We start from the raw sequence: 26,462 nt of genomic DNA on the forward strand, positions 1-26,462 counted from the left end.
TGTATAAGAGAACATATTATTTAACTGAAATAAAATTTCTAAATAATGAATTGTAGTAAAATATATGTAACTGAATTCCATTAGGCCTACTATATAAGTTTGTGTAAGAAAAATGATTAAAAATATATTTTTATTCTAGTTATGGGAAATATACACTATAGAAGAAAATGTTGTGATCAGTAAGTTTTTTTTTTTAGAAATAAATTAATACATTTAATTCAGCAAGGACATTCTGAATTGATCAAAAGGTGACAGTAAAGAATTTTATACATTACTATTTTTTTTTAAATTCAGTGTTTTCAACACTGATAACAATAAGAAATATTTCTTGAGCATAAATCAGCATATTAGAATAATTAGGAAATTGTAATTTTATTTCACAATAGTTCTCTTTTTACTTTTTTTTTTATTAAATAAATGCAGTCTTGGTGAGCATATTTCAAAAAAATATTTTGAATGACAGCATACATAAGTTTATTAATAAACACAAACCTACATTTGATGGCAATGTAGTCAACCCCTACTGTGTCATATCTTAATGTATGCCTCATCTGCAACCTTGTTACCCATTCTGCTATTTTTTAATCTGATAACTTTTACTTAATTTTGGATATTTACTGTGTGATAGTCAATGTAGATATGAGATAATGGGACTCACCTGAGCACTCCGTCTTTAATGTGATGATTTGGCGGAAGAACTCCTCCCTCCTTCAGCCACTCAATCTCAATGTGAGAGCCTCCTTTAGCAGCACAGGTAAACTCCACAGCACTGCCCACAGCCTTCACTTCCACCTGTGGGGACACTTTCACTGACAGGGGTGCTGCAGGACACAGAGGTCAGAGGTCAAGCTGAATGTTAATTAGAATTCATCTGATGATCACTTTGTGAGTTTGACTCTCTGAACTGTCAGTACTCACATCGGATAGAGACTCTGGCCAGCGCTTCACTCTTGCCAACCTTATTGCTGGCCACACACTTGTATGTCCCAGCATCGCTCTCTTTGGCCAGGTTGATCTGGAGGTCTCCTCCTTGCTGCTGAGAAGTAGGAGGCAAGCTGCCATTGACCTTGGTCCACTCAAAATGCAGGGGCGGGGTGCCATGGGCCAGGCATTGCAGTCGGATTACTTCACCCACTCGCACGGTCACGTCATCGGGCAAGGAAGTGGCATAGGGTGGGGCTGCACCAACCAAAGAAATGTCAGTTAGAGGATGCTGGATAATTAGCACTGGCTCATGTTAGAGAGCTTTACAACAACAGGAAAACGTGTTTCACACTTCTCGGAGGAATTCAGACAAAAGCTACAGTCTTAAAATGTAAAAAAAAAAAGACTAAAACAAAATAAATAAACTTTAAAAAATTAAGAGTAAATTTTTTTTAGAGTATATATATTATTTAGTGTATTTTTCTTACTCTGTTGCCATCTTGTTTTAAACTTAAGTCTAACTAAATTTTGAGAGGTTTATGCTTAAAACAAGAAAATAAATAAAGTTTACGAATGGTGTAAGAAAATAAATAAATTAAATATATCAATTAATTAAAGACTTATTATCTAAAATGTATTAATAACTTATTAAATGTAGATACATTTGTAGATATATTATAGATGTTTAGATTTTTTTTTTATGAAATACTGATGTTCAGATCAAATGCTAAAATTACCAGATTTTTTCCTGGCAACGGACATGAAAATTTGTAGAAAATAAATTACAAAATAAATGAATTCAATATAAATTATCTAAAATGTATTATAACCTTATGAAATATTATGAATACCTTATGACATTTTGAACATTAAACATGTTTTAAGGATATTTAGATTTGTTTTCTGGTAAACTAAAATACTGAATAAAAAGAATAAATAAATAAATATTTTTTTTCGCAATGTACATCTGCATAATAATTTTGTAATAAATATCTAGATGTTAGACATGTTTGATTATAAAGGATGCAAGATAAATTTTTCACAATATGCTCTCAGAAGTCATACTATTGTAAACAATTTTGCTTCAAGTACAATTCTTTGGTTTGGTGGACATTTTTCCTGGAAAACAAAGTAAAAATATTATTAAGAAAATGATTATTGACGTGTAAAATGAACATGCATCAGATTAACAGGGACTAAAAATGATCATCTATGAATAAGTTAAGCTCACTGTCTACTTCCAGCATGATGGTGACTTCACTGGTGCCCATGTGGTTAGTGGCATTGCAGACATATTGACCAGAGTCCTGACGGCCCACATTAGTTAAGATCAGGCTGTTGTCAACAATTTTGTGTCTCCAAGGCAAAGAAGACCGTTCTTTAGACCATGTTATGGTGGGCTTTGGGAATCCTTCAGACAAGATACAAAAGCTTTAAGACATATTGTCTGCTTGCATTGTTACCTATTGTGTTCTAACAGTCATAACTTTCAACCGCTGCTTACGGTTGCACCTACCATGGGCATCACAATGAAGTGTTGCAGTTGATCCCTCTACCACAATTATCATAGGCTCACGTACGCTGGCATGGGGAACAGTTGGCACCTGAGGCCCTCCTTCAACAAACACCTCCACTCGAGTTTCAGTTGTGCCTTGGTTGTTCTGTGCAGTACACACATATGTGCCACTGTCTTCAGGCCGTGCAACTAAGATCTGAACACAGAATGAAACACACTCTGATTAACATATAGAGGCAAACGACTCTGAAATCAACAAAGGCTTGACTGCAAATGGCCCATAACCTGCATAACAGCACTGGAATCGGCAGGCACAGGGCTGCTTAGCATGGTCTTGCGGTTGTTGTCCAGTCTGTGCCATCTGACAGAGGGTCTTGGCTCTCCAGCAGCCTGGCATTCAAGATTGATGGGATCGCCAATCCTGATTCGCACTGTTCCTGCAGGGGTCACTACAGCCTTAGGAGATTCTAAAAATGAAATCAGACAAAAATATAAGAATAGGTTCCTAATTTCAGTATCTGAACATCAGAAAAATCAAGTTCTTTTCTTTTCCTAGTTCAGATCAGTTGTTATACCTTTCACAATGAGTGATGCAATGCTGTGAGTCACTCCGAACTGGTTGCTGGCCATGCAACGATAGGTGCCCTGGTGTTTGGCTTGAGCATTGGTAATAGTCATGACTGAATTGTCGGGTCCAATTTTCACATTATCTACAGAACAAAAGAAAAGAAGCAAAATCATTTCTATTCATGCGTCATACTAATTAGACTGAAATGAAAGTGAATTGCAGTAGTGTACCTGGCTGAGGCAGGTTGTTGGTGGGTTTCCATTCCAAACGCACCGGCTGGGCTCCGCTGTGAACACTGCACCTGAAGCTCACTGACTCGCCCTGCTTCACTGCTGCACTATGTGGCTCAATGGAGATAACGGGGCTCTGGAGACCTATTAGAAAATCAGGCCACAAAATACAGTGGGCATGTGATGAGGATCTAATCTGTGATCTTATTGCATGCTGAATCCAGATCTGTGTTTTTTTTCACCACACACATAAAAATACTTTACCAAAATACCTACTGTTTTTTGACAAACAGTAAGGTTGTGTGGTGGTATTTTAAATATATACAGTACATTCATAAAAAAACTGGAGCTTGCAGGACTAATAATTTTACTAGACAACCAAGCAGCCAGGTCAAGTGTTGTCTTATGTAAATAAGAGGGTGCATTAACATATTTCTGCACATTTTTAAAATGAAATCAATCATTTGAAGAGATAAAATACAAAACAAACCACTGTATGTCAATTTCCATATTATTAAATAATAATTAAATGTTGAAAATGTCACTGATCACATAGGCGAGTCGGAGTGAACTGCGACGCTAATGAACACGCAGTCGTGCACAGAGACCAACATTTTGGTTTGTTGTCGGCAGTGATAGCCTTGTGGTTAGTGCATCGACATATAGTGCAACTCTTGATGCTGATCACCATACACTGCCATTATATGGACAAGTATGTGTGGGAAATTTTTTAACAAAAATCTCCTTTTGTGGTCCGAAAAAGAAAGAAGGGCATTCAGCATGTTAACAACACAAGGGTGAGTAAATGAAGACTTAATTTTCATTTTTGGGTGAACTATCCCTTTAAGTATTTGACATAAAATGACACTATTTTGGGAAAAAGGTCCCTAAAAACTAATTCCAAAGTGCTAATATCATCAAATGAATTCTTGGGACACAGCAAGAGATGAAGGGGATTCGAAAATAACTCTGTTTACTTAATACATGAAAAACCAAAATGTGAAGATTGACATTAGATAACATTATGAAACAGCCTCTGCCTACATAATAGCATGTTTGGTTAATGATCTGGATCACATGAATACTTTCCTGTTTCTCATCAATCTAGGGGACTTACGGGGCGTCACAGACACAGATACAGAAGCCTGATGGGGGGATGGGCCGCCCTCGACCTGACAGATATATTCTCCAGTGTCATCTGCAGAGGCCTGCAGGATCCGCAACCGAGTTCCCAAAACCTTGAGTCAAATACACATGCAAGCACACAATTGTTTTATATATTTAACACTTGGCTCAGAAATTTGTCATTCATACTCCACGTAAATCAAATATTCTTTATAATGGACTGAGATAAAAACCTGATGATTGGATGACAGCAGGCCGCCTGCCTTGCTCCATCTGACAGATGCTGGAGAGGTTCCTGGGACAATGCAATTGAGATCTAGAGTCTCTCCCTCCATTACAGAAGCAATAGAGGGCTGGATGGTGACTCCAGAGGGGATGACTTCTCCTGATCAGTGTGACAGAACAATATTACAATTATATCCTAAAGATACTAGTCTAAAATTTCAGGACTTGCCTCACCTCTTTTGACAAAGACATCAATATGAGCTTCTGAAGAACCAGCAGTGTTGGTTCCAACACAGAGATATGTGCCTGCATCAGACGACCTCATATTGGGTACGAACAGAGTGCCGATGTCAGTGCGCTCCATGCGGGCCTGAGGAGGACATGGATAAATTGGTTTTTGAGGTACATTTTTAGTTATTTTATATGCAATCTAAGATATTATTGCTGCAATAATTTTAAAATAATGTGCATTGTAAAAAAGGGCTAAATAAATAAATTGGCTTGATTTTTTGTGAACATCAAGTGAGTTTGGTCAATAGGAGCAGAATAAACGTACTGTAACAGCATTAACAACAGAAGACAATTTAATACTCATTACTTACCTTGCCTTGACAAGATTAACATTAAATAAAAAGTTTAAATGCATTAATATACTGTAACACCTGCAAATAAACTTTAAAAAAATTAAGCAAATAATGTTAAGCATTTTTGTAATTTATGAAGTGATTTTTGTTATGAGGCTATCACCGTGTCCTAACCAAGACTAGTGACAAATTGAAAGCAAAAATGTGGTGTGATGGAACAAGATAGGTAATAAACACAGCCAATCAGAACAATTCTCTGACTTTCGCACTCCCGCAATGCACTGTAGCTGGAGAGTGCAAAACACATACCTGTACCTCATATTTTCATGACTTCAGTAGTAATTAAGCATAATTGTTACTTTTTTGTATGGAAATTGTCATATCCACAATTTTGCAAACTGCTATCATATTATTTTAATCTATTGTTGTAATTATCAACACACTGGTTTGTAACGCAAATGGTTTTACCATTTACTGCAATTTGTTATTGTCCTAGTCAATTCAGCCTGCACAAAGAATCAAGCTTCCATCAGTTGGACTCTTTGAAGTGTCCGGTAGTGAACTCTGGTTTGGAACAATCCTTCAGTATGACTCTCCCTCCAAAGTGTCCTTCAGAAGTGGATTTATCCAGTTTGGATTGGAACGCAGTGCAACTCTCTCCTCCTTTATGTTTGATGATTAATATAATGTAATTGATGAGCGCTACTTATATCCAAAAAGTTTGCATTGTGGCATGACTACCTGGCGCGTCATGGCAGACAAAAGCCAAATGGCTCAAAAAATGCGAAGGCACTGTGTGCAGTGGCTTATGACATACAAGTACACTACTGGACAAGTTAAGACACAGTGTAATTTTTTTTATGCCTCATAACAGATTGTTATTAATCACTGGTGTTGCAAGTATGGTGCTACAGGTCTATATTAGCGGTTGATTAACTTGCAATTACCTGTAATTGATTAATGGAATTGGTGACGGTGATTATTTCACACAACGAGACATACAGTATAGTGACAGTGGACAGTTAAAGCAGCAAGTGGCTACACAATATACATCAAAATCCTACATCTATAGACATCCAGTCATGCCTGTAAATCAACATTCAAATTCAAACATATTTAAACTTTCTTAGTTTAACAAGTATTTATAGATGATAAAAGATTCATGAATGTGATTAGCACAATTATGATGTCAAATTCTCGACAATAGTTATACACTTATACAAAGAAACTCTAAAACTGTAAGTTACGCCTGTAGTGTACTCTCTGCAAAGGAAAACATGACTGTATTCAGAAAGGAGGGGGTGATATTTTTTATCTGCTTAACTCTGATCTAGTTAAGCTTGACAGCAGTAGAGCTGGGTTGGGGCAGGCTTGGTTGAATGAGTGTCTGAAACCATTCACAAATTTTCAAAGCGGCCCGTTTGCTAGAGCACACAGAATTTCTGCATGGCCGCACGGTGGACTAGAGCACACCCTGGGAAAGGCTGACACAATGCAGCGATGCTCTCAGGCAGAACAAACCAGTCCACAAAACACAAGGTATGCAATACACCAAAGCCCTCCAGAGGCATGGGATGGGTCGTCCATGTCCCATATTTTGAATAACCCAAATTTAACAGTGCAAAAACATGTACACTGGGGTTAAAAAAGGGTCCACTTGGAAAACTGCTTCTGTTTGGCTTTATATTCAGCCATTTTTCGAATTAAAATACATTTTGACAAAATATATTTTAATATATATAAATACAAAGTTCAATTGTAAAATGTAAATGAATTTCTATTTGGTTTGTACATCCTTTGCTTTAAAGGAATAGTTCACTCAAAAATGAACATTTGCTGAAAATTGACTCACCCTGAGTTTGTTTCTTCATCAGAATAAACCTGGAGAAATGTAGGCATTACATCACTTGCTCACCAATGATTCCTCTGCAGTGAATGGGTGCCGTCAGAATGAGAGTCCAAACAGCTTATAAAAATATCAAAATAATCTTCAAGTAATCCAGATGACTCTAGTCCATCATGTCTTGTGAAATGAAAAGCTGTGCATTTGTAAAAAACAAATCCATCATTGAGGTGTTAACTTTAAACCATCAGTTCTATCCAAAATAAATAATCCATAATAACATTTCCTGCAGTTAAAAAGTCAATCCCCTGCTGTCCTCTCACATTAATATCCATCGACTTATTTGGCAACATATTACATTTTTTTGGGATGGATTTTGCTTGTAATTAGTTCTTGATCTGTGCATATTTCTCTCCTGATTCAGACGAGATGACTTTTTCACTGGAGAAACCAATATTATGGATAGAGGACTAATATTTTAGGCTGAAGCAACAGTTTCAAGTTAAAATGTCTTAATGACGTACTTATTTATTACAAACATGCCACCCGTGGATTACTTACATTACTTGTAGATTATTGTAACATTTCTATTAACTGTTTGGACTCTCATTCTGACGGCACCCATTCACTGCAGAGGATCCATTTGTAAGCAAGTGATGTAATGTTAAATTTCTCCAAATCTGTTCTGATGAAGAAATTAACTCATCTACATCTCGTCTGGCCCAAGGGTGAGTACATTTTCAGCAAATTAATTTTTTTTGGGTGAACAATCTAGACTTTTGCACCACACTGTACATACTCTTTGAAAACTAAAACCAGCACACCTGTTTACCAGTGCAAACTTGAACTGAGCAAACTAAATAATGTTTGTACTCACATAAGTAATCTGCAATGCTTATTTGGCTAATAATCTAATGGATGTCACGTGAATGATTAAATGAATCATGCATTTAGTTCACATAGATTTTGGTGAGGGTAAGTGAAGCGAGACAGGTGGGATGGGACGTGTGAGATAGACAAATGGACAGACCTGTAGCTCCTCAATACGTCTCTGTAACACATCGAGACTGTTGCTTTTAAACTGATGGAAACCGTGAGAAGGAATTGCCTGAACAAACACCAAAACACGGGATGAAACAGAAAGGAAGACTCAAAGGAGGCAAAACAAGGCAAAATTTGACCAATGGCACAACCCTGATTTAGTAACAGGATGAATGACAAAAGGAGAAATTGGTTTCTCACCTGTGGCGGCAGTGAACCACCTCTCTTCTTCCAAGTGAGGGCAGGGGTGGGACTGCCAACTGCCCTGCAGTACAACCGTAAAGTCTCACCCTCGTGAATTTCCACCCTTGTAGGGCTCACTTGTACGTGGGGTAGACCGTTAGGTTGACTTGTACCTGAAACATCAGTTAAAAAGTAAGGGAGAACTCACTTGTCAGCTACGGGAGCTTGTTACACTTTAAATCTTGAAGCATTCTGGTCTCGGACATGTACAGTACTTTGAACATGAAGAACTCCTCGGGCTGTGTGCTCGCCATGTATGTTCAGGGCCTTGCAAATGTACTCGCCCTCATCCACGTGATCCACTGATGGGATGGTCAGCAGCCCGTTACGAATGACTACTTTTGAGCCGATTCGTTTTCCGGGACCTCCTAACAAACACCATATTATAAGACAGAATTCCAGAAGTAAGGAAGCAATAGTTGATGTTGTGTGGGAATACCTAACCATACGACCAGATTGAAAACTCAATATATCTTCATCAACCAACAATGCTTTCCATGATTTCAAGGTACAGTAGGACATTCCTCGATCAACACCCTTGTAGGTCCAGCAAAAACATTCTTCAGCAACAAGTATCATTGGGTTTAAATAATTAGATTTTAAGAATCTTTTGTTGTGTTTTAAAGAAGTACACTAATTCCGTTGTGTTTACCAACATAATAAACACATGTAAAGTATTTGATTTATCATTTTAAATGTCATGTGTTATTCAATATTAAATAATTGCAATTTCCTTGAAACTTAACACACTTCAACCATATTTCAATGGAATTATGAAATTACATATAAAGAGGTACTAATTAAGTAGGTCAAAAAGTTAATCAAATCGCATTTAATCTAATACTTTTCATTTAACTGCAACTACAGTAGGTGTCGGAAAACATTGCATTCAATGCACACTTAAGTATATTCTTTTAAAGTATTTTTTCCCATAAGAAGTATGCTGAAGTGTACTTCTTTTTCACAAAGGTCTTCTTTTGCAGGAATGCTGTTCTAGGGCCAATATAAGATCACACGTCCTATAACCATGTCCTATTTGGCATGATCATGGTGTCCACAAATAAATATATAAACTTATATTCTCAAATGTAGATCGGCTCACCTATCCATTCCACAGCAGGGGTGGGGTTGCCGGTCACTGTGCAGCGGAACTCTGCCCGCTGGCCCTGTTGGACTGTCAGCACAGATGGTTTTACAGTGGCCACCGGCTGGGCCCCTTCAGTAGCTACAGTGAGGTAGAAACCAGTTTAGTAGGACACTTCAAACTGGAGTACCAGTCATTATAGATAATGCCTATTCAGAACAGACCTTACCCTCTCTCGACGACGCAAGAGATCAAGAACCTTTTCAGTGAAATGGATTTCTCATTCATGGTCTAAATGCTATGAAATGTCATGCTAAGTAATTGATCATGTTTTTTTCACATTTATCTTGCTGTGTGGTCTCTATTATAAGCACTAAAAACAGTTAAAACTGTTATACATTTGGGAAAGGTCTGTTTGTGAGAGTGTTTATGAAGTAATAGTGGTGTGACAGCGTATGCAGCGTGTGTCTGGTTGCCAGAGCTGATGGTCAAATCATGTCTCTTGGCAGCCAGCTTGAGGAGATGAGAAGTGGCAGACGGGGTTTGGCAGGGCAAGGCCCTCACTGCTGTCTGTGCCAACTCGGCTAGACGCCAAGCCCTCGATCTATAGGGATTCCAGAGCAACAGAGCAAAAGAAAGCTTTCTTTCACCAAGGGTGGACTACTGGTCTGTGTACTGTAAACCCTGTGTTAAGCTCCGGTCTGCTTCTCAGTGACTGAACGGTGCTCATTTAGCTGCCTTGGTATTTAGAGCATTACTTTTTCCATGTTGGTTTCACAAATAGAGTTCTTATTTTGGTCCATAATTTAGAAAAGTACTTTTTTCCATGCATTTTGAGATCTACATGTAGATCTACCCACCCATCTAACAGTTTCCACATCTATCCAACCAACCAACCAACCAACCAACCATCTAGCTGTCTACTCACCCAACTCAACCATATAGCAGTTTACCTACCCCTTTATTCATCCACTCATCAACCCACCCATCACTGTTTACACCATCTACCTAATCAACTATCCATGTCTACCCACCCATCTATTTTTCAACTTATCCATTGACCAAACCATGTTTACCCAATCTTATCCATCTACTCATGTCTGTCTACCTACCCTTGCCTATACATCTTCGCATCTATCCACCCAACCATCTAGCTGTCTAGCCACCCATCTATTTTCAACTCTTCCATCTACCGGTCTACATAGCTATCCATTCACCCAACCATCTAGCTGTCTACACATCTAGCAACCCAAACACAAAACTGCCTACTCACCCATTTTTCAACTCATCTATCTATACCCAATCCTACCCGTCTACTCATTTATCCATCTACCAACCCATCTCTGTATAAACCATCTATCTTCCTACTCAGCTATCCATTTGTCTACCCATTCCATCTATTTACCCTATCTTTTCCATCTGCTCATGTCTATTTACCCACCCTTCTGTCTATACATCTCCACATCTATCTACCTAACCAAATAGCTGTCTATCTACCAAGCTTTCACCTCATCCATCTACCCACCCACTTTCATCTATGTAATAATAATCCATCTATGTCTCCATCTGTCAATCAACCTGTCTCCAACCATTTCCAACCAATCTGTCTCCAACCATCTGTTCACCCATGCATCTCTGTCTACACATCTGTCTGCCCAACCATCTATTTTTCAACTCATCCTCACCCAATTTACTAATTTATCCATCTAATCTACCCACCCAACCATCTACATACCCACTTATTATCTACACATCTATACACCCATCTATAAAACCATCTATTTTTCAATTCATCTGCCCAAACCTACTCAATCTACTCAATCCATCAACCTACCCACCCATCTATCTGTCTATACATCTATGCACCACTTCAACTATCCACACCTTTAGTCACCTATTCATCAACTTATCTTTCTACCCTCCCAAATTTCTGTCTATACATAAACCCATGTGTTTATCTATCCACCCTGTTCATCTATTCTATCCATATATCCACCCACTTGTACACTATCTATTTACCCACTCCCTATCTACCATTTCTCTACCAATCTATCTACTCACCCCTGTGATATCTATCTAACCAACTATTTATCTGCCTATCCATCGATCACCATAAACCATGTAAATTCATACTAAAGTGAATCCATCTTTTAAATGGTGTCTTAAAAAAATTGAGAGAGCCAAGTTAAGTGGACTGGACATGTACGCATGAGTGATGACCATTATAAATGAGACACCGTATGATCTTTGAAAAAAAAAAGTATGTTATTTGATATCTGATATACCTCAACATAGTCTTGCATATCAAAAGCATGATACTGGGCTGATGAAATGTGCGGGGGACCCCTCTCTGTTAAGTAACAAGTGTGATGTTTGGTGGTTTGGTTACATATATCAACAAGAACAGGTAAACAGAATTAACCTTACCAATTTGACACTGAACTGGCCTCGAGTACCAAGAAATCTCAGTGTTAAAGAACAATTAGTAATAAAATAAGTATCATACAAGACACACTTCAGCAACAGAGAGAAGTCCCAATGTGTGCAAACATGCAGCTTCACTGTTTCAATGGACCCATATGAGCCATGAAAGCTTAGCCAGATCAAGTAACACCACTGTGTCCAACTCAACACATGTACATTATGTGAGCAAAACATGGTAATAAACAGGATTGAGAAAAATAAATAATATCTTTAAAAGTGTGGTGGTTAAAAAGTTTTTTTTTATTATTTTTTTAAATTAGGACAGTGCTCGTAGTTTGGTTGTACCTGGGCACTACTTGAGATGGCAAAAACATGCAGAGTGTGAAGGTTGCATGCGTGAAAGAAACGGGTCCTTTCAGGCATGGACGGAAAGAACCATGTGGACTTACGCTTTCTATGTCCTTCAGACATCTCATACGCTGTGTAAAACATCTGTGACTTAGAAGCCTCTGTGAATGATGGACAGGCAGATACTGTCAAGTGAGTCTTCAGAAGGTTCAGTGAGAGTGGCACACTGGTGCTTCGCATTTCAATGTGATTTAAAGCATATGCCACTCAACTCAGAGACTTCAAAACTTTTGAGCTCCAGAACTTGTGCACAATGGCTTTCATTTCTTCTGCTGTGAAATTATACTTTAATAGGTGGGGACTAAATTATCTCTAGATGAGTTTCCGCAAGCTTACATCTTATATTTCCATGAAAGTAAATAATGTTTTAACAGGTGGCTTTACAAATATCTCTCAAAATGCCTGAGGTTGATATCATTCATATACTAATTACAACAGTATGTCTCAAATTTTTAGAAAGGTATATGAAGTTCTTCCCGACTACACCATTATGCTCCAGTATCATTGATTTAAAGTACCTGTCATTTGAGATTAGAGTCAATGGTAGAAAAGTTCATTAAGAATAGATGCTGTAAAATGGCAAGCATTAGTTTGCCCCACTGGGAATCAAAGACTGCATTGAGTTTTCATAGTGAAAAAAAATCAATGCACATTTAGAAGACATTTCAAATTGAGTGTAAGGTAAGCACACTGTCTGTGTAATTAAAAAAGAGTGGAGGAAACAGCACTCAGATTAAATCAAAGCATGCAGGTTAGTATCAGAACACAACATATGTAAAAGCTTTACCTCGATATAAGCATTCATAATGTATTTTCATTGAATACAGCTTGTGATTGATAAATGTCTTTCTTAGGATTTCAGTTTCACTTTCATTCCATGGAGCGATAGTGTTTTATCTGTTTTTCTTTTAATATGTTCACCATTTAAAGAGTAACTTGTACATACATTTCACAGTTTAGACAAATCAAATACAATGAAATCATTATGCAAAAAACATATTTTTTCAAGATACAGCACCAATTCATAATGTACAAAATTAAATATTATTTTAATTATTGAAATAACTGAATATACCTACATGCTTGATTAAAAAGAAAAATCAAAAAAGAAAAGAAAAGAAAGCACCATTCAAGTGCAAAACATACATAATGAATAACAACAAAAACAATGCAAAAATATTTGAAATCTGTTATAACATTCACATAAAACCTTAGTTAACAAACATAATTTCCATTATATTACGCGCTGTGTTTGTAAATGTAAACCAAATTTTTGTTTTTACAGTAGTTTGTCAAACCAGTCAAAACGAATATGAAATTAAGTTCTGAGCAGTAACTACAGCACACATCACTGTTGGTAACATTTGGAAGGCATTATCTATGAAATGGCTCTAATTACTACTAAATATAATTGAGTTTACAAAACCTGTTCAGAAATGTTTGCATTTGAAATGCTGGAACATAATATATATCATGAAAAAAAAAAAAAAATCTCACACTGCCTAAACTACTGGCAGTTTCCAATCTATTTAGATGACCAAAAAGGAAATGGAAAACATGACACTCATGGAAAACGTCAACATTCCAACAACTGCATTATTAATAGCACCATTTTCAAATACAAAACTGAAGAACATTTCCATGACAAAATAGAGGTGGAATCACATCTTGGAGTCAGGAACGGGATTGTTCCTGCAGTACTTCTGGCTGAAGAGTCCCAGTATTTATGACACCTCCCTACCTCATAAACCACATATGCCCAAAAGACCACCGCAGGAGGGAAATGACAGTAAACATTCCCGGAAATTAAGACACAAATCCCCCACAAGTAAGAAGACTGACACAGAACCACCACCATGACAACACCCAATGACACCCGCAGCTGATTTCACTGACCGCTACTAAGAACACTATGCATGAATATAATGTATATTAGTCTGGAGGTTAGTAAAATAACTAGGCCTTATCCATTAGACACAATTAGAACAAATGTCTTTACAAATAATACATAAATCCATTTTTATTTCCATTTTTATTTTTAATGCAATGTAACGATTTGTGTCAAATATTTTACAAAAGTCTTGCACAGAATTTTTTGCTCATGTTTCATGAAGAATGTCAGTATACAAATTACAATTTCTGTGTAAATCATTCCTCAAATTTTTCTGATGTATCACTGAACTGAATACAACGATTTACATAAAAAAATATTTTATGAACGGTTTGCACAAAATTTGTTGGGCTCATGTTTCATTGTGCAATTGCATAATATTTTGTATATCAAACGTTTAATACGACTAAAATGCTGAGTGTGTTTTGTACACCTGCTTTAATATGTGAGTCACATAACAAAATGAGCATCATCTGTGTTTCTAATATTCATGACCCAAAACTGCTTCAACTTTTTGCTCAAGATTTTAGCTTGCAACACCATTTGTGAGTATGAAAAAAAAAATGATTGTGAATTTGTATCAAGAAAAACTAATTATTTCAGGTGCTGGATTAGACTTGATTGAAGATGTATTTTCTGAGATTTAGTGATTGCAGTACAAAATGCAATATATCTTATTTCTTAAATAAATTAAAAAGCCAAAACAAAAAGCCTTTCGAAAATATTTAACACTAAAAAAATCAAAAGTAATCAAAAATCAGTATAATTGAAAAAAAACTCAAGTAATCAAAAAGCAGTATTTTTGATTAATGCAATAATTTAAACACAAAAAGAAGAGTTAGCCATGCTGTTATCCATAAGACAAAGCAGAATTTTGCACAAACAACACAATGCACAAAAATGGGGCAAAGAAGGAAAGCAAAGAGGCACGTGCAACTTGAGAAAGACTGAAAAACTAAAAGGCAGGGAGGTTTAGAGGATGTGGTGCCAATCACAAACCTGGGAAAAAGAGCCTGGCTGTGCCCTCATCCATGCCAAGCATATTGGAGCCCGTGCAAACATAGATGCCTGCGTCCTCAGGCTGCACATTCTGAATGGTCAGGATTCCATTGAAATCCATGGCCCGGTTAGGCAGCTTGCCGATGCCTTTGCGGGTCCAAACCAGGGTGTACGCTGGCAGCTACGAGAGAAGCACATGTCCTCAAATATTTTCACTTACAGTCATTCATACACACAGCCAAATCCTACTCTCTCTCTCTGTCCCATCTGTTTCGGCAGTCAGGGAGGCTAAGATTATGTCTGTGATAGATGTGTGCGTGGATGACATTCATACCTTGCTTTTGCCTGTGCAGATGAAGCTCACTGTAGATCCCACATTCAACCTCTGTTGTTTGGGCTCCTCAATAAAGACCTCAATCGGTTTGGATGGTAAGGCTGGTGTGGGAAATCAAGAAAGAAAAATGTTTTTGTACTTTGACCAATGTGTCCCCAATAAAATATTATAAAAATAAAATCTAAACATTAACATTAGGGCTGTCAAATGATTAATCACGATTAATCACATCCAAAATAAGTTTTGTTTACATAATATATGTATGTGTACAGGGTATATTTATTATGTATATATAAATACACACACATAAATTATATATTTAGAAAATATTTACATGTATATACATTTATATTCTTATATTTTATATTATATATAAATATATTTAATATATAAACATAACATATTCTTCTTAAATATATACATGCATGTGTGTGTATTTATATATACATAATAAATATACACAGTATACACACATATATTATGTAAACAAAACTTTTATTTTGGATGTGATTAATCGATAATAATCATAAGACAAACAGAATGTAAATACAATAAAATATTATAAAAATAAAATCTAAACATTAACAATATAATATACTAAAATAAATCTGAGAACACTAAAAGACTCGATATCATAAAATTCATTCTTGTTTCATCAAATGTCTACAGTACATACTTAAACATTATCCGAATTTACAAATATGTTCAATCCCAACCAGATTTTTGTTCTACTGTAAATGCAACTTGAGGGTAAAACAAAAGCAACCTTTAAAAACTAATTGTAAAATTTATTTTGTGCTGACATACATTAAATCCATGCAAAGTAAAAGACTAGAACAGCATGCATATTGTGTTTTTTATGGTGATAAAAAAAAAAAAAAACGCCTTACTTGTAACAACAATCTCTGCTTTGCTTCTATTGGAGCTGCGCTGGTCTCGGCAGGTGCAGATGTAAATGCCAGCATCACTAGGCCGCACACTGGGGAAATGCAACTCCTCTCCTACGACATGGAATGAAAAGGTTAATATCACAGTTTTTACTGTATTTTTAACCTTGGACTTGGTCGCAATGCATAAAGGTGCTTGCTTATCCACAAAGTATATATGCAATATGAAACAGAGCATTCGATTCTATTTTCGATGCTTGGTTTCTCCAGGGGATTTATTTATGACGTCTTGAGAGATCCTGTACTAGTCATCTGAACATGCTTGTAGGAATGTGGGCAGGGAATGTACCTTGTCTGCGTCTCTCTGCTGTGCTGGAGATTGGGCGTCCATCCTCACGGGACCAGTGGAAATAGTGTGGTGGATATCCAGACACCTGGCACCTGAGAGTGACTGGGATTCCCTGCGCCACCTGAACCCTTTCTGGAATCACCTTCACCACCAGAGACGCAGCAGCTGATGACATACAAACACACTGTCTTAGAATCTGTCCAATGGAAAAGCTGTTTTACAAATGCAGAAGCCCATAAATATGCCCCATGAAATCAATTCAAGAATTTTTTTATTTCTGTGTTGATGTAATATCAATTTGAAACAGGAAGTTAGGGCAGAAAAGGCTCATCCCCCTTTTTTAAACTGCCAATTAGTCAATTTTCTACTGGTTTCCAAAGTGGTATTGTGAGTATATGTGTGTACATATGCATAATTTAGTCAACTTTCATAAGTTCACTAGTATAATAGATGCTAGACTTGGACCGAAAAACCTCCATTTTTGATTTCATGGGGTCAATAAAAGTATAGTAAATGAATAGATACCACTACGGCAGGGGATTCTTGCTTGTGGATTTCCAACATAACCAGGCGCACAGCTATGAAGAAAGAAGAGTATCACATAAAAAATTCTGATGACAATAATAGCATCTAAACAACTGAAATTCTATTTTAACAGTATAGGAAGCATGAGCTTACTGTTCACAATACTGGCCGGTGTAGCCGGGTTGACAGGCAGTGCACTGGTAGCCTCCGTTACCCAGACTTTCACAGGTACGAGAGAACCTACACATAAAATGACTATTAAAATCCTTCCTGCAAGTGAGGCAGATATTGTGAAAACAGGAGCTGGCAGGGTCAGGTAAGGTGTATATGTTAAGACTAACTGGTTGTCAGGGTCAGTGCCGGGGCAGGCACATGCTTGGCAGTCCTCAGGGGTTCCAGCAGTTGGATCTCCAAAGAAGCCGTCAGCACACTGTTCACAGAGCTCACCCTTGGTGTTGTGTTGGCAGTTCTACGGATCAAAAAGTTGTGTTATGGACTACTTTTATGAGGCTGAGTAAAGGCAATGTATATGTTGATTGATTTCAGTTAGTTTATAATATTTATTCAATCTATAATACAATTTTTTTGATCATTTTAGATTAGACTATAATATTTTGTATAAATAATATTTGTTTAAATATAATTAAACATAATTTAAAAAATGTATTATAGATATAATCAACTTTTTAATATTTAATAATTTATTAATAAAATTATTTAAACTATTATTTAGGTTGTAAATTAAATAATTTTGTTTAAATATTTATTTAATTTATGTGGGTGAGTAAAAACAATATTTATTTATTTATTTATTTAAAATATTTATACAATGTATAATGTATATACTTTTTAGATATTACTTCTGGATGAAATTCAATTTGTTTAAATATTATTTAAGAACATAATGATTAATCATTTTATATTAATTTATTGCATTTATTGTGTTACTTATGTTTTATTGTATTCTATATTATAAAGAAATACATAGGTATACCATACTGCTCAAGCTGACTAAATGATTTATTTCCTTACCATGCAATGTAATTATATTATTTCGTTTACATGTTTAATCTGTTTAAACTTGTAAGTGTGAGTAAAAGGAATGTTAATTTGTTCTTAAATCTAGTTATGATGCAATTAATATTGTTTTAAATATTTATAGTATATAACACTTTTTAGATACAATTGTAAAATTAAATGAATGAAATTATATTTAATAAAAAATAGTTCAATTGCATAAAAAAAAAGGAATTTTCAATTTTAGATTCAATTTCATTCAATTTGAGATAATTTAAATATTTATTCAATTGTTTTACTGTATTATATTTTGTATTATTGTATTATATAAAGGCATATATTTGGTATACTGTACTGTTCAAGTTGACGAGCTGTTAAAGGGAGAGCAACACTCTATTATGAATGGGATTGCATGGGATAGTTTTTTATTTTTATTTTCTTTGCGCACAAAATGTATTCTCGTAGCTTATAAAATGACGGTTGAACCACTGATGTCACATGGACTATTTTAATGATGTCCTTACTACACTTCTGGGCCTTCCTTGAAATTGTCAATTCCATTGCTGTCTATGCAGGGTCAGAAAGCTCTCGGATTTCATCAAAAATATTTGTGTTCTATAGATGAACGAAGGTCTTGATATGATATGAGGGTGAGTAATTAATGACATAATTTTCAATTTTGAGTGAACTATCCCTTTAAAACATTCTGGGACACACTTCTGTTGGTGAAGCTTCGTACCGTGCAGATGCCAGTCTCTGGGTGACAGGAGTCTGTGTGGCCATTACATTCACATGGCTCACAGTGGCCAAGGTACAAGCCCCCTCCTGTGCGAGTATATCCAGGAGCGCAGTCCTACAGAACACATAGACAACGAACAGAAGTCTGGACTGAGTAATACTGTCATCATCATCACTGCATGGAAGCAAGCCTTTACAATTCATCTAGTTGGTCACAGAACAAAGCTGCATTGTTCCTACCTGGCAGGACAGACCATGGTAACCAGGAGGACACTGGCACTGCTCCACCTCCAAAGCCTGGGCCAGGCCAGTGTACTCAGGCACAGCGATATCCATGCGGACCCCTGAAATACTGGATGAGCGCATCTCTGTGTGATACGAGGCACGGATCAAGATGTCATCTAGGTCCGCGAGCACCATCATCAGGTGTTCCCGGGTTGCCGGCATGCCATCGGGACGCTGCCAGTGTTCCTACAGACAAGAAATTATCCATGTCATGCTAAACCGCATATCTTGCTTCAATATGAATGACAGTATGGATGAATGGGTTCTCACCTCTCTGAAAACAATCTCAAAGTTCTGTGACTCTCTGGCTCCATGCCCCCTTCTCCATGGTTGCCGTGCCACCAGCGTGATGTCATTACCCTGTAGAAATAGTGATGACCAACAGTGGTCAAACCTTAAAAGAACGCCTATAACATGCATGTAACATCTGCTATCATACTTACAATGATCTGAACATCAGCATCTTCTATTGGAGAACCTCGGGGTCCTGGCACATAGGAGATGGTGTATTTCAGCTTTCCACCATATGCACCAATCTAAATAAGAATCAAAAACACAATTATTGTTAGCTTCTAATCAAAAAAAGCATTGATATAAAGTACAGCATGGGAATGTTTGACATTTTTTAAACCAACGTTACTCAAAGGTTACCAAAACATCAGTTAAACAAATAAAATTCTCAGATATGAACCTCTACCCTTAATTCCACAGCAGTACTTCTTACTGTCAGCACCGCAGTAATAAATGCTCTAGACATGATGTGATTAGATACACCAGGTTGGTTGGTTTAGACTAATAAGTGATGTTTTGGCTTGCCCATCGATTCCACCTTTGGCTGACGTAGTGGTTCAGTAATGTCTAATGTGGATCAGACAACCTGGGGGATCAGCGGTAGGCAGGCCTGAACCCATCCATGTGTTTACCTGATCCCCTTTAAACTGCTCCGGGAGCTGCCAGAAGAGCACATCATCTGGGAGCAAGCTGAAACCATTGTAGACCAAAACATACTGGAGCGCAGGCAGAAGGAAAAGACGTGGATGAAGAAAAAATTAGCAGATAAGCAAAGCAGAGGAAAGTATGATAGAAAAGAAATCTATTCCTATCAGTCACTGACTAACTTCAACTACTTCATTAAAAATTCTTACAATAAAATAAGAAGAGTTGGAAATTGAGTTTGGTTTACTATTTTATGCACACAAAAAAAAAGTCTAATTAAGCTATACCAACAGGTAAAATCCACCCTTTGATCACTAATCCTTAACTAGCTTTTGCATACTTTCCTATATAAGTAGATGACCTAATCCTCCAGTCATACTTTGTTGAACATTAACCTCTAAGACACACTGTTCGAAAGTTTGAGGTTGGTACAATTTTTCAATGTTTTTGAAAGAAATCTCTTACTTACACTAAGGCTGCATTTATTTGATGAATAAATACAGTCAAAACACAAGCAGTAATACTGTGAAATCTTATTCAATTTAAAATGTTTTCTATATTAATATATTTTAAAACTCTCTCCTCTCATGCAAAGCTGAATTTTCAGCAGCCATTACTTTGCTTTTCAGTCTCACATGATCCTTCAGAAATCATTCTAATATGCTGATTTGGTGCCCAAGAAATATTTATTATTAATGCTGTAATCCGTTGTGATGCTAAATATATATTTTTTTGGTGGAAACAAACACTTTTTAATGTCACTTTCGATCAATTTAATGTGTTCCTGCTGACTGAAAAAATTAATTTATTTAAAAAAAAAAAAAAAAATCTATTTAATGAACCCAAACTTTTGAATGGTAGTGTAAATTCAACTTATCCTAGACTGTGACCTTCTTAGGTTTCATTTTGGTTTTACCAGAAAAGGGTGACACTTTTTCCATGACTGTCACTGGTGACTACCTTGTTAGAAGGGCCAGGACGATGACCCCTAGGAAGACCAACAGTGTTTTTTCCCTGTTCCACCTGCTGATAAGACCAACATCCAAACCAAAATCAAACAACATAACTTTGTGTATACAAGAAAATGTTTACTAGCATAAACTAGGGAAGTGCTAAGCTACTAGCTAACGCATGAATGACAAGTTGACTAACTGTTTATATGCCTTTAAAACAATGTGAGATGCTCAAAACAGCACAGGACAATGCAATGGACAAATCTAAAACTAGTCACTAGCCAGTTAGTCTGTCTTTGAATGACTAATTGATGACTATCCCTAGAGATATCTTTACATGAACCTGCGTGAGAGCCACCAGTGAGAGCATACAGTACCTGAGATGAGTCAGGGTGAGAGGAATGGCCTGAGATATTTGAATGGGACTCATAGGCCCTTAAAGAGGAAGTTATTCCAGAATGGAAAGAAGGGGCACGCACACTTGACCGAGAACTCTGGGCCTCAAATGAAGAATGGGAAGTTTGAGAGGATGAAGAGAAAGGGAAGGGAGACTGCCCATTGGAGAAATTAGTGATGATTGCCCAGATTCCATCATCAAGTTTGCGTACTTCATCAGCAGGATGCTAGTGAGAATAAGACATCGGATGGAACGGGAAATATAGAGACTCAAAGGCTTTGCTCAGACAGGCAGCAAATATTAGAGTTAGTACGTTCAAATTCATCCATCAGTTTGAACAGCAAAAAACAAAGAAGTTTTTTTTTTTTTTTTTTCATGATTTAAAAAAAGTCGATTTTTAATAGATGCATTTAGAAATCAGATTAATTTTTTTTTCCCTTAAAAGAAAAAGTTTACAAAAATGTCTGGAGCTACAGATATGTTCAAGTACATTCACTTTTGCTCACTCTTTCCTCAAACAGTGAATGGGTTAGCAGTTGGACACAGTACAACTGTGAAATGCCTCTGGTTTATTGTTTGAGAAAATCTCTTGGGTTGATGCTACAGTACATTCATTGTTATAGTAATCAATGAACACTACTGCTAAAAAGTATGAGATCAGACACATGGTCACGGAGTCTGAACAAATGAATGGATCAAACATCACTCGTAGAGTGTGAACAGTCATTTCTATAGATCAGACTGGAAAAACAAACCAGATTTTTGTGCAGTGTAAGCAAAGCCGAAGAGAGAGAATGAAGAGACAGATGTACCAAAGCTTTAATGAACTGAGAGGAAAGAATGGGACATGCAGCCAAACAGATGATTAAATGCATGCAGGGAAGTGCTCAGTGTAAGAATCAGGATACCACGTATGCTCTCACCTCAAGTGTTCATACGTTTAAGTGGTGTCACTCATAAACAGCTAAATATCTTCCAACCTCAATTTGTTTTTAATGCAATTTTTTCTCTCTCAAATTTTGTTCTATCGCTTTTAATTCAGACATCTACAGGTGAAGTTAATGCATGAAGACATTTGTGACCTTCACTGATTCTACTGGAAGTTCAGCATATCTGTGAGTTTTCCAGCATTTAATTTTCAGTGCAAACTCTCCAGCAGTCAGTTTATTAAAAGCATGGAAGGATTAGATTGAGTTCCAACTTTCAGATCAAATTTAGTACATTCTGTTGCTAAAGAAATATCCATCAGTTAAGTGAAACAGGAGGGTGTCACACTGCTGAAGTGCCTCTAGGTTTCAGGTCAGTGGTGAGAACTAACAGTAAAAGTGAACTAATACCTCAGTGGCTCTTTTGGAACTTTTACCAATATCATTCATGAGCTGCCATACAGCGCCATCCCTTCTCAGTTGGTCCTTTATCCATGGGGAGTCTCTCTAGTTTTGTGAATAAAACAATTTCTGTAATCTAAACAAAATCTAAATTATAAACTAATGAACTACAAAGAACTAGTAACTTTTCTTTATGTACCATTTCTGTATGACTTGTATTTCTAGACAGCTTGAAGACTACATAGAGAATACAAGCAAAACACCACTGACCACTTTCATTTGAGTAATTTCATTTTTCTTTAAGACTTTGATAATGCCATTTTTCAGACACCACATTTACGAGTGTATGATGTCAAACCCTCAATTCTTAATAATTCAATAAATTATAAAATCACACACAAAAAAAAGTGTGACCCCATGGTGTTATTAAAAATGCAGTTAGAATGTGTCTATGAAGAAATCCCATGCATTTCAAATCACGATCAAGGCAAAATAAAACAATAACATGAGTAAATATGCTTTGATGACCCATTCATGCATCATTCTAATTCTAGAAATATGACAGGCCAACATCAGAAACACTTTCAACAAACACGATCACTCACTGAACCTGCAAGGATTACCTTGTGTGCTTGTCTAGTTCGAGCAGAGTAAGACTTCTAAAAAAGGCAAATAGATTCAGCAACACTTAAATCAGTGTATCAAATCCAAAACAATGAAAAAGTCCAAAAATAAAAACACATATGTCAAATTAAGCCTAAGCAAACACAACTTGTTGACACTGGTACCTTTAGTACTACAGCCTTTGTGTAGACTCCAACCACTATGAAAACGTTTCTAAGCAGTAAAAGAGCTGCCCTGACTAAGTACATTTTTGAAATAAAAGGTCTTGGCAGCATGCATTTGCAGAAAAAAATCCATTTGAAGAGAACTCAAAGCAGGAGAAGATACTTCAAGATAGAACATAGGCAAACAAACATAAAGACTTGTAAGAATGATAAAATACATAACGCTGACAGACTCTACCTTGTCTCCCTGATAAGCGCTGGGTAACTGCCAATAGTGTGGCTCCTGTCCAAGAGAGTTAAAGTTAGTGTAGGAGAGTTGTGTTCCATCTGTGGACAGCTCTACAGAGAAGCCGCTGTCAATGCGGTTGGTGCGCTGGCGGTTTACAAGAGCAAAACCTTGGTTGTTTCCAGGGGCAAAAACGGTGGAAACCTGGAGAAAAACGGAAGGAAATGAACATATGCCTACACAGACTGACGGAAAAACACTGGTGTAACTCATCAGGCCTTACCACATCTCTATAGTGTCTGGAGCTGGAGCACTGCTGGGTGACGCCCATGCAGAAGCAGGACAGACAGCCATCTTTGTTAGCAGGACTGAGGTAGAAGGTCCCTTGCTTGCAAGTGGAACATGTTGAACCCTCAACATTCATCTGAGTAGAAACAATTACGCTTTAAAACTGAGTTCTCCTAGATGTGATGCAAATAACACGCACATACAAAAAAACAAACATTTATTTTCTTACCTTGCAGCGACAGATTCCAGTTGTGCTACATCCTTCGCTACCACTTTGGTCACAGCGGTAACAATCTACAAACATATTTTGTCTCAAATACACATTTAATTTTGTAAAATATTGCTAACGTATTTGAATGTAGGAGAAATTTTCATTTAATTTTATAATTATTAAATTTTTGTTTTTACTTATAATTTTAGGAAAAGTTGCTACAGAACATTATCTTTGCCAGTATTACCACCATTACCGTCGCCTGGAGTGCATCTTTGTCCAAGTTGGGGATTGCCAGTATATCCTGGGGCACATCTGAGGAAAAACAGACAACACCTTGGAAAAACAGTTTCAAAATGTCATGCAGTAAAAATGAAACCACATTAGGAATTAACAGAGACATGACTGGACATCCCATAAACATTAGGAGCGATTTATGACTGCTATGAACGGAATCACACCTCTTTGAGAATATGATTAATGCATAGAGCTTCTTCAAATACCTCCTGAACATTTTCAGACAAGCTAATACTACTAACATAAAGTATCTTTGATTTGTGTGCAGATAATTGGTTCACGAAGGGAAAAAAAGGTTGGGGAAAAGTAAATCCCAAAAAGGGATATCCTATAGAAAACATGACATGTGCGTGTGTTAAATGCTAATGATAAAAATTAAAATGAACATTTCATGTTTGGTTAATGAAGTGTTACTGGAGCTTGAGGCTGTGGAGGTAACATAAGACAAAAAGATGTTTGAAAACAATGGCATACTCTATAACAAATAATACCCAATATCAAGAAAATAATTTGGGATATATCCAACGTAGATCCTTAACACTTGACATGAATTGTTTGTACATTTACAAGCAGTAATTGATTGTCAGATTCACATTTGGCATACCACAAGAAAAGTAAAAGAGCAAACCCGTGACATTAGCATCTTTTAATGGCCACCACAAAAATATTAGATCACATATAACAGAGGATCCATAGCATAATGCCATGCTTCCAAGTTCAGGAGATGGAAAAATTACAGCCAGTAACTCTCTTCTCTCTCCTCTCTCACTCCTTCTCTCTTTGAAAAACTACTTTGCTTAACTGACAGGCTGAAATAAAGCCAAAGACAACCAAAAGGACCAATCAAAGTGTCTAAGCAAGTAAAACCACCTTATCCCCAAACTTGTGGAAGCTGAGGAGCTTGACAAAAAGTCTTACCTGATAACTCGAGGTTCCAAGGTACTCCAGACAAATACATTATACACTAATACACTACAATAGAATTCAATACAATACACCACTACTTCAACAAACCTTTTAAATGTATACTGCTGAAAATACAAAATACATTGTTTGCCATATTTGGGCAAATTGAGGTTCTTTGTTGATGGAGTTCAAAACTTTATAAGACAATAAAGTTGAGTAGGCAGTGTGGATAAATAAAGATTAATAGAATTGTATAAAAATACATAAAATAATGTCTGACTACTAAGAAGACAAAATTGTATTAACAGTACAACCAAGACATCACATAATATTAATAAAACATTATTTCCGCAATTCTGCAAAAAATTAGGAAAGGCCTTCTGCTAAACATTAGAAACATCATTAAATAAAAATGCAAGGCACAACATGCTTGGTTTACAACATTCTTGGTTTATAAGAATTATGATATGCAATACCACTTTTGCATCATAATTTGTATTCAAACCTCAAGCCTGAACATTCACAATACATTCTGCATAGTTCCTATGGGGGCTAAAAGAGAGAAAAAAGGTCCAACATTAAATAAACTGGTATAATAATCCCCATAATATTTAGTAATCAGGAATGATTTTGACAGGAATTGCCAGCCTTCCAAGAACAATATGAAGGTTCTCGTCTCGTTTTGGCATGGATCTTTTTAATGTTTTTTGGCCCCCATTACTCTTCATGAAGATGAAGTCTAAAATATTAATGGAGTTAGATCTCTTGCTCGGAGTTGATTTTCTTGAAGCAGGCGTTTTTACTTTGGGTTTAGGGGAGTGTAATCTTTTCTTGTCAGCTGATTTACTAGAAGCAGTTGTGTAGGTAAACTCCTCAGGTTGGTTGGACCTTA

At 36.6% G+C, this 26,462-nt stretch overlaps 1 protein-coding gene across 18 annotated transcripts in view; it reads right to left on the bottom strand.

Annotated features, from left to right (window-relative positions):
* Nucleotides 1–26,462, bottom strand: part of LOC109055269 (basement membrane-specific heparan sulfate proteoglycan core protein-like) — a 93,277-nt gene that overhangs the window by 15,597 nt on the left and 51,218 nt on the right. For 8 of the 18 annotated variants that reach the window (XR_006153373.1, XM_042713760.1, XM_042713754.1 and 5 more), the window contains exons 30-63: nt 24,615–24,682; nt 24,386–24,450; nt 24,152–24,292; nt 23,881–24,072; nt 23,478–23,513; nt 21,507–21,752; nt 21,137–21,202; nt 20,164–20,247; nt 19,684–19,776; nt 19,511–19,600; nt 19,196–19,426; nt 18,957–19,070; nt 17,542–17,669; nt 17,354–17,440; nt 17,201–17,253; nt 16,676–16,840; nt 16,330–16,440; nt 15,440–15,540; nt 15,106–15,286; nt 12,257–12,316; nt 9,402–9,524; nt 8,515–8,667; nt 8,258–8,412; nt 8,046–8,123; nt 4,823–4,958; nt 4,597–4,748; nt 4,356–4,476; nt 3,239–3,382; nt 3,016–3,150; nt 2,726–2,907; nt 2,441–2,636; nt 2,156–2,335; nt 919–1,179; nt 659–821 (exon numbers count right to left, since the gene is read on the bottom strand). Coding sequence is in view for 17 of the 18 variants with exons in the window: in XM_042713760.1 (XP_042569694.1) it covers nt 659–821; nt 919–1,179; nt 2,156–2,335; nt 2,441–2,636; nt 2,726–2,907; nt 3,016–3,150; nt 3,239–3,382; nt 4,356–4,476; nt 4,597–4,748; nt 4,823–4,958; nt 8,046–8,123; nt 8,258–8,412; nt 8,515–8,667; nt 9,402–9,524; nt 12,257–12,316; nt 15,106–15,286; nt 15,440–15,540; nt 16,330–16,440; nt 16,676–16,840; nt 17,201–17,253; nt 17,354–17,440; nt 17,542–17,669; nt 18,957–19,070; nt 19,196–19,426; nt 19,511–19,600; nt 19,684–19,776; nt 20,164–20,247; nt 21,137–21,202; nt 21,507–21,752; nt 23,478–23,513; nt 23,881–24,072; nt 24,152–24,292; nt 24,386–24,450; nt 24,615–24,682 (4,491 nt within the window). In the remaining variant the exon portion in view is untranslated. The remainder of the gene's footprint in view (nt 1–658; nt 822–918; nt 1,180–2,155; nt 2,336–2,440; nt 2,637–2,725; nt 2,908–3,015; nt 3,151–3,238; nt 3,383–4,355; nt 4,477–4,596; nt 4,749–4,822; nt 4,959–8,045; nt 8,124–8,257; nt 8,413–8,514; nt 8,668–9,401; nt 9,525–12,256; nt 12,317–15,105; nt 15,287–15,439; nt 15,541–16,329; nt 16,441–16,675; nt 16,841–17,200; nt 17,254–17,353; nt 17,441–17,541; nt 17,670–18,956; nt 19,071–19,195; nt 19,427–19,510; nt 19,601–19,683; nt 19,777–20,163; nt 20,248–21,136; nt 21,203–21,506; nt 21,753–23,477; nt 23,514–23,880; nt 24,073–24,151; nt 24,293–24,385; nt 24,451–24,614; nt 24,683–26,462) is intronic. The other 10 variants (XM_042713763.1, XM_042713766.1, XM_042713764.1 and 7 more) reach the window with 7 other exon arrangements.

This window comes from Cyprinus carpio, chromosome A23 (genome assembly GCF_018340385.1).
Source record: "Cyprinus carpio isolate SPL01 chromosome A23, ASM1834038v1, whole genome shotgun sequence".
In the NCBI taxonomy this organism is placed as follows: Eukaryota; Metazoa; Chordata; class Actinopteri; order Cypriniformes; family Cyprinidae; genus Cyprinus; species Cyprinus carpio.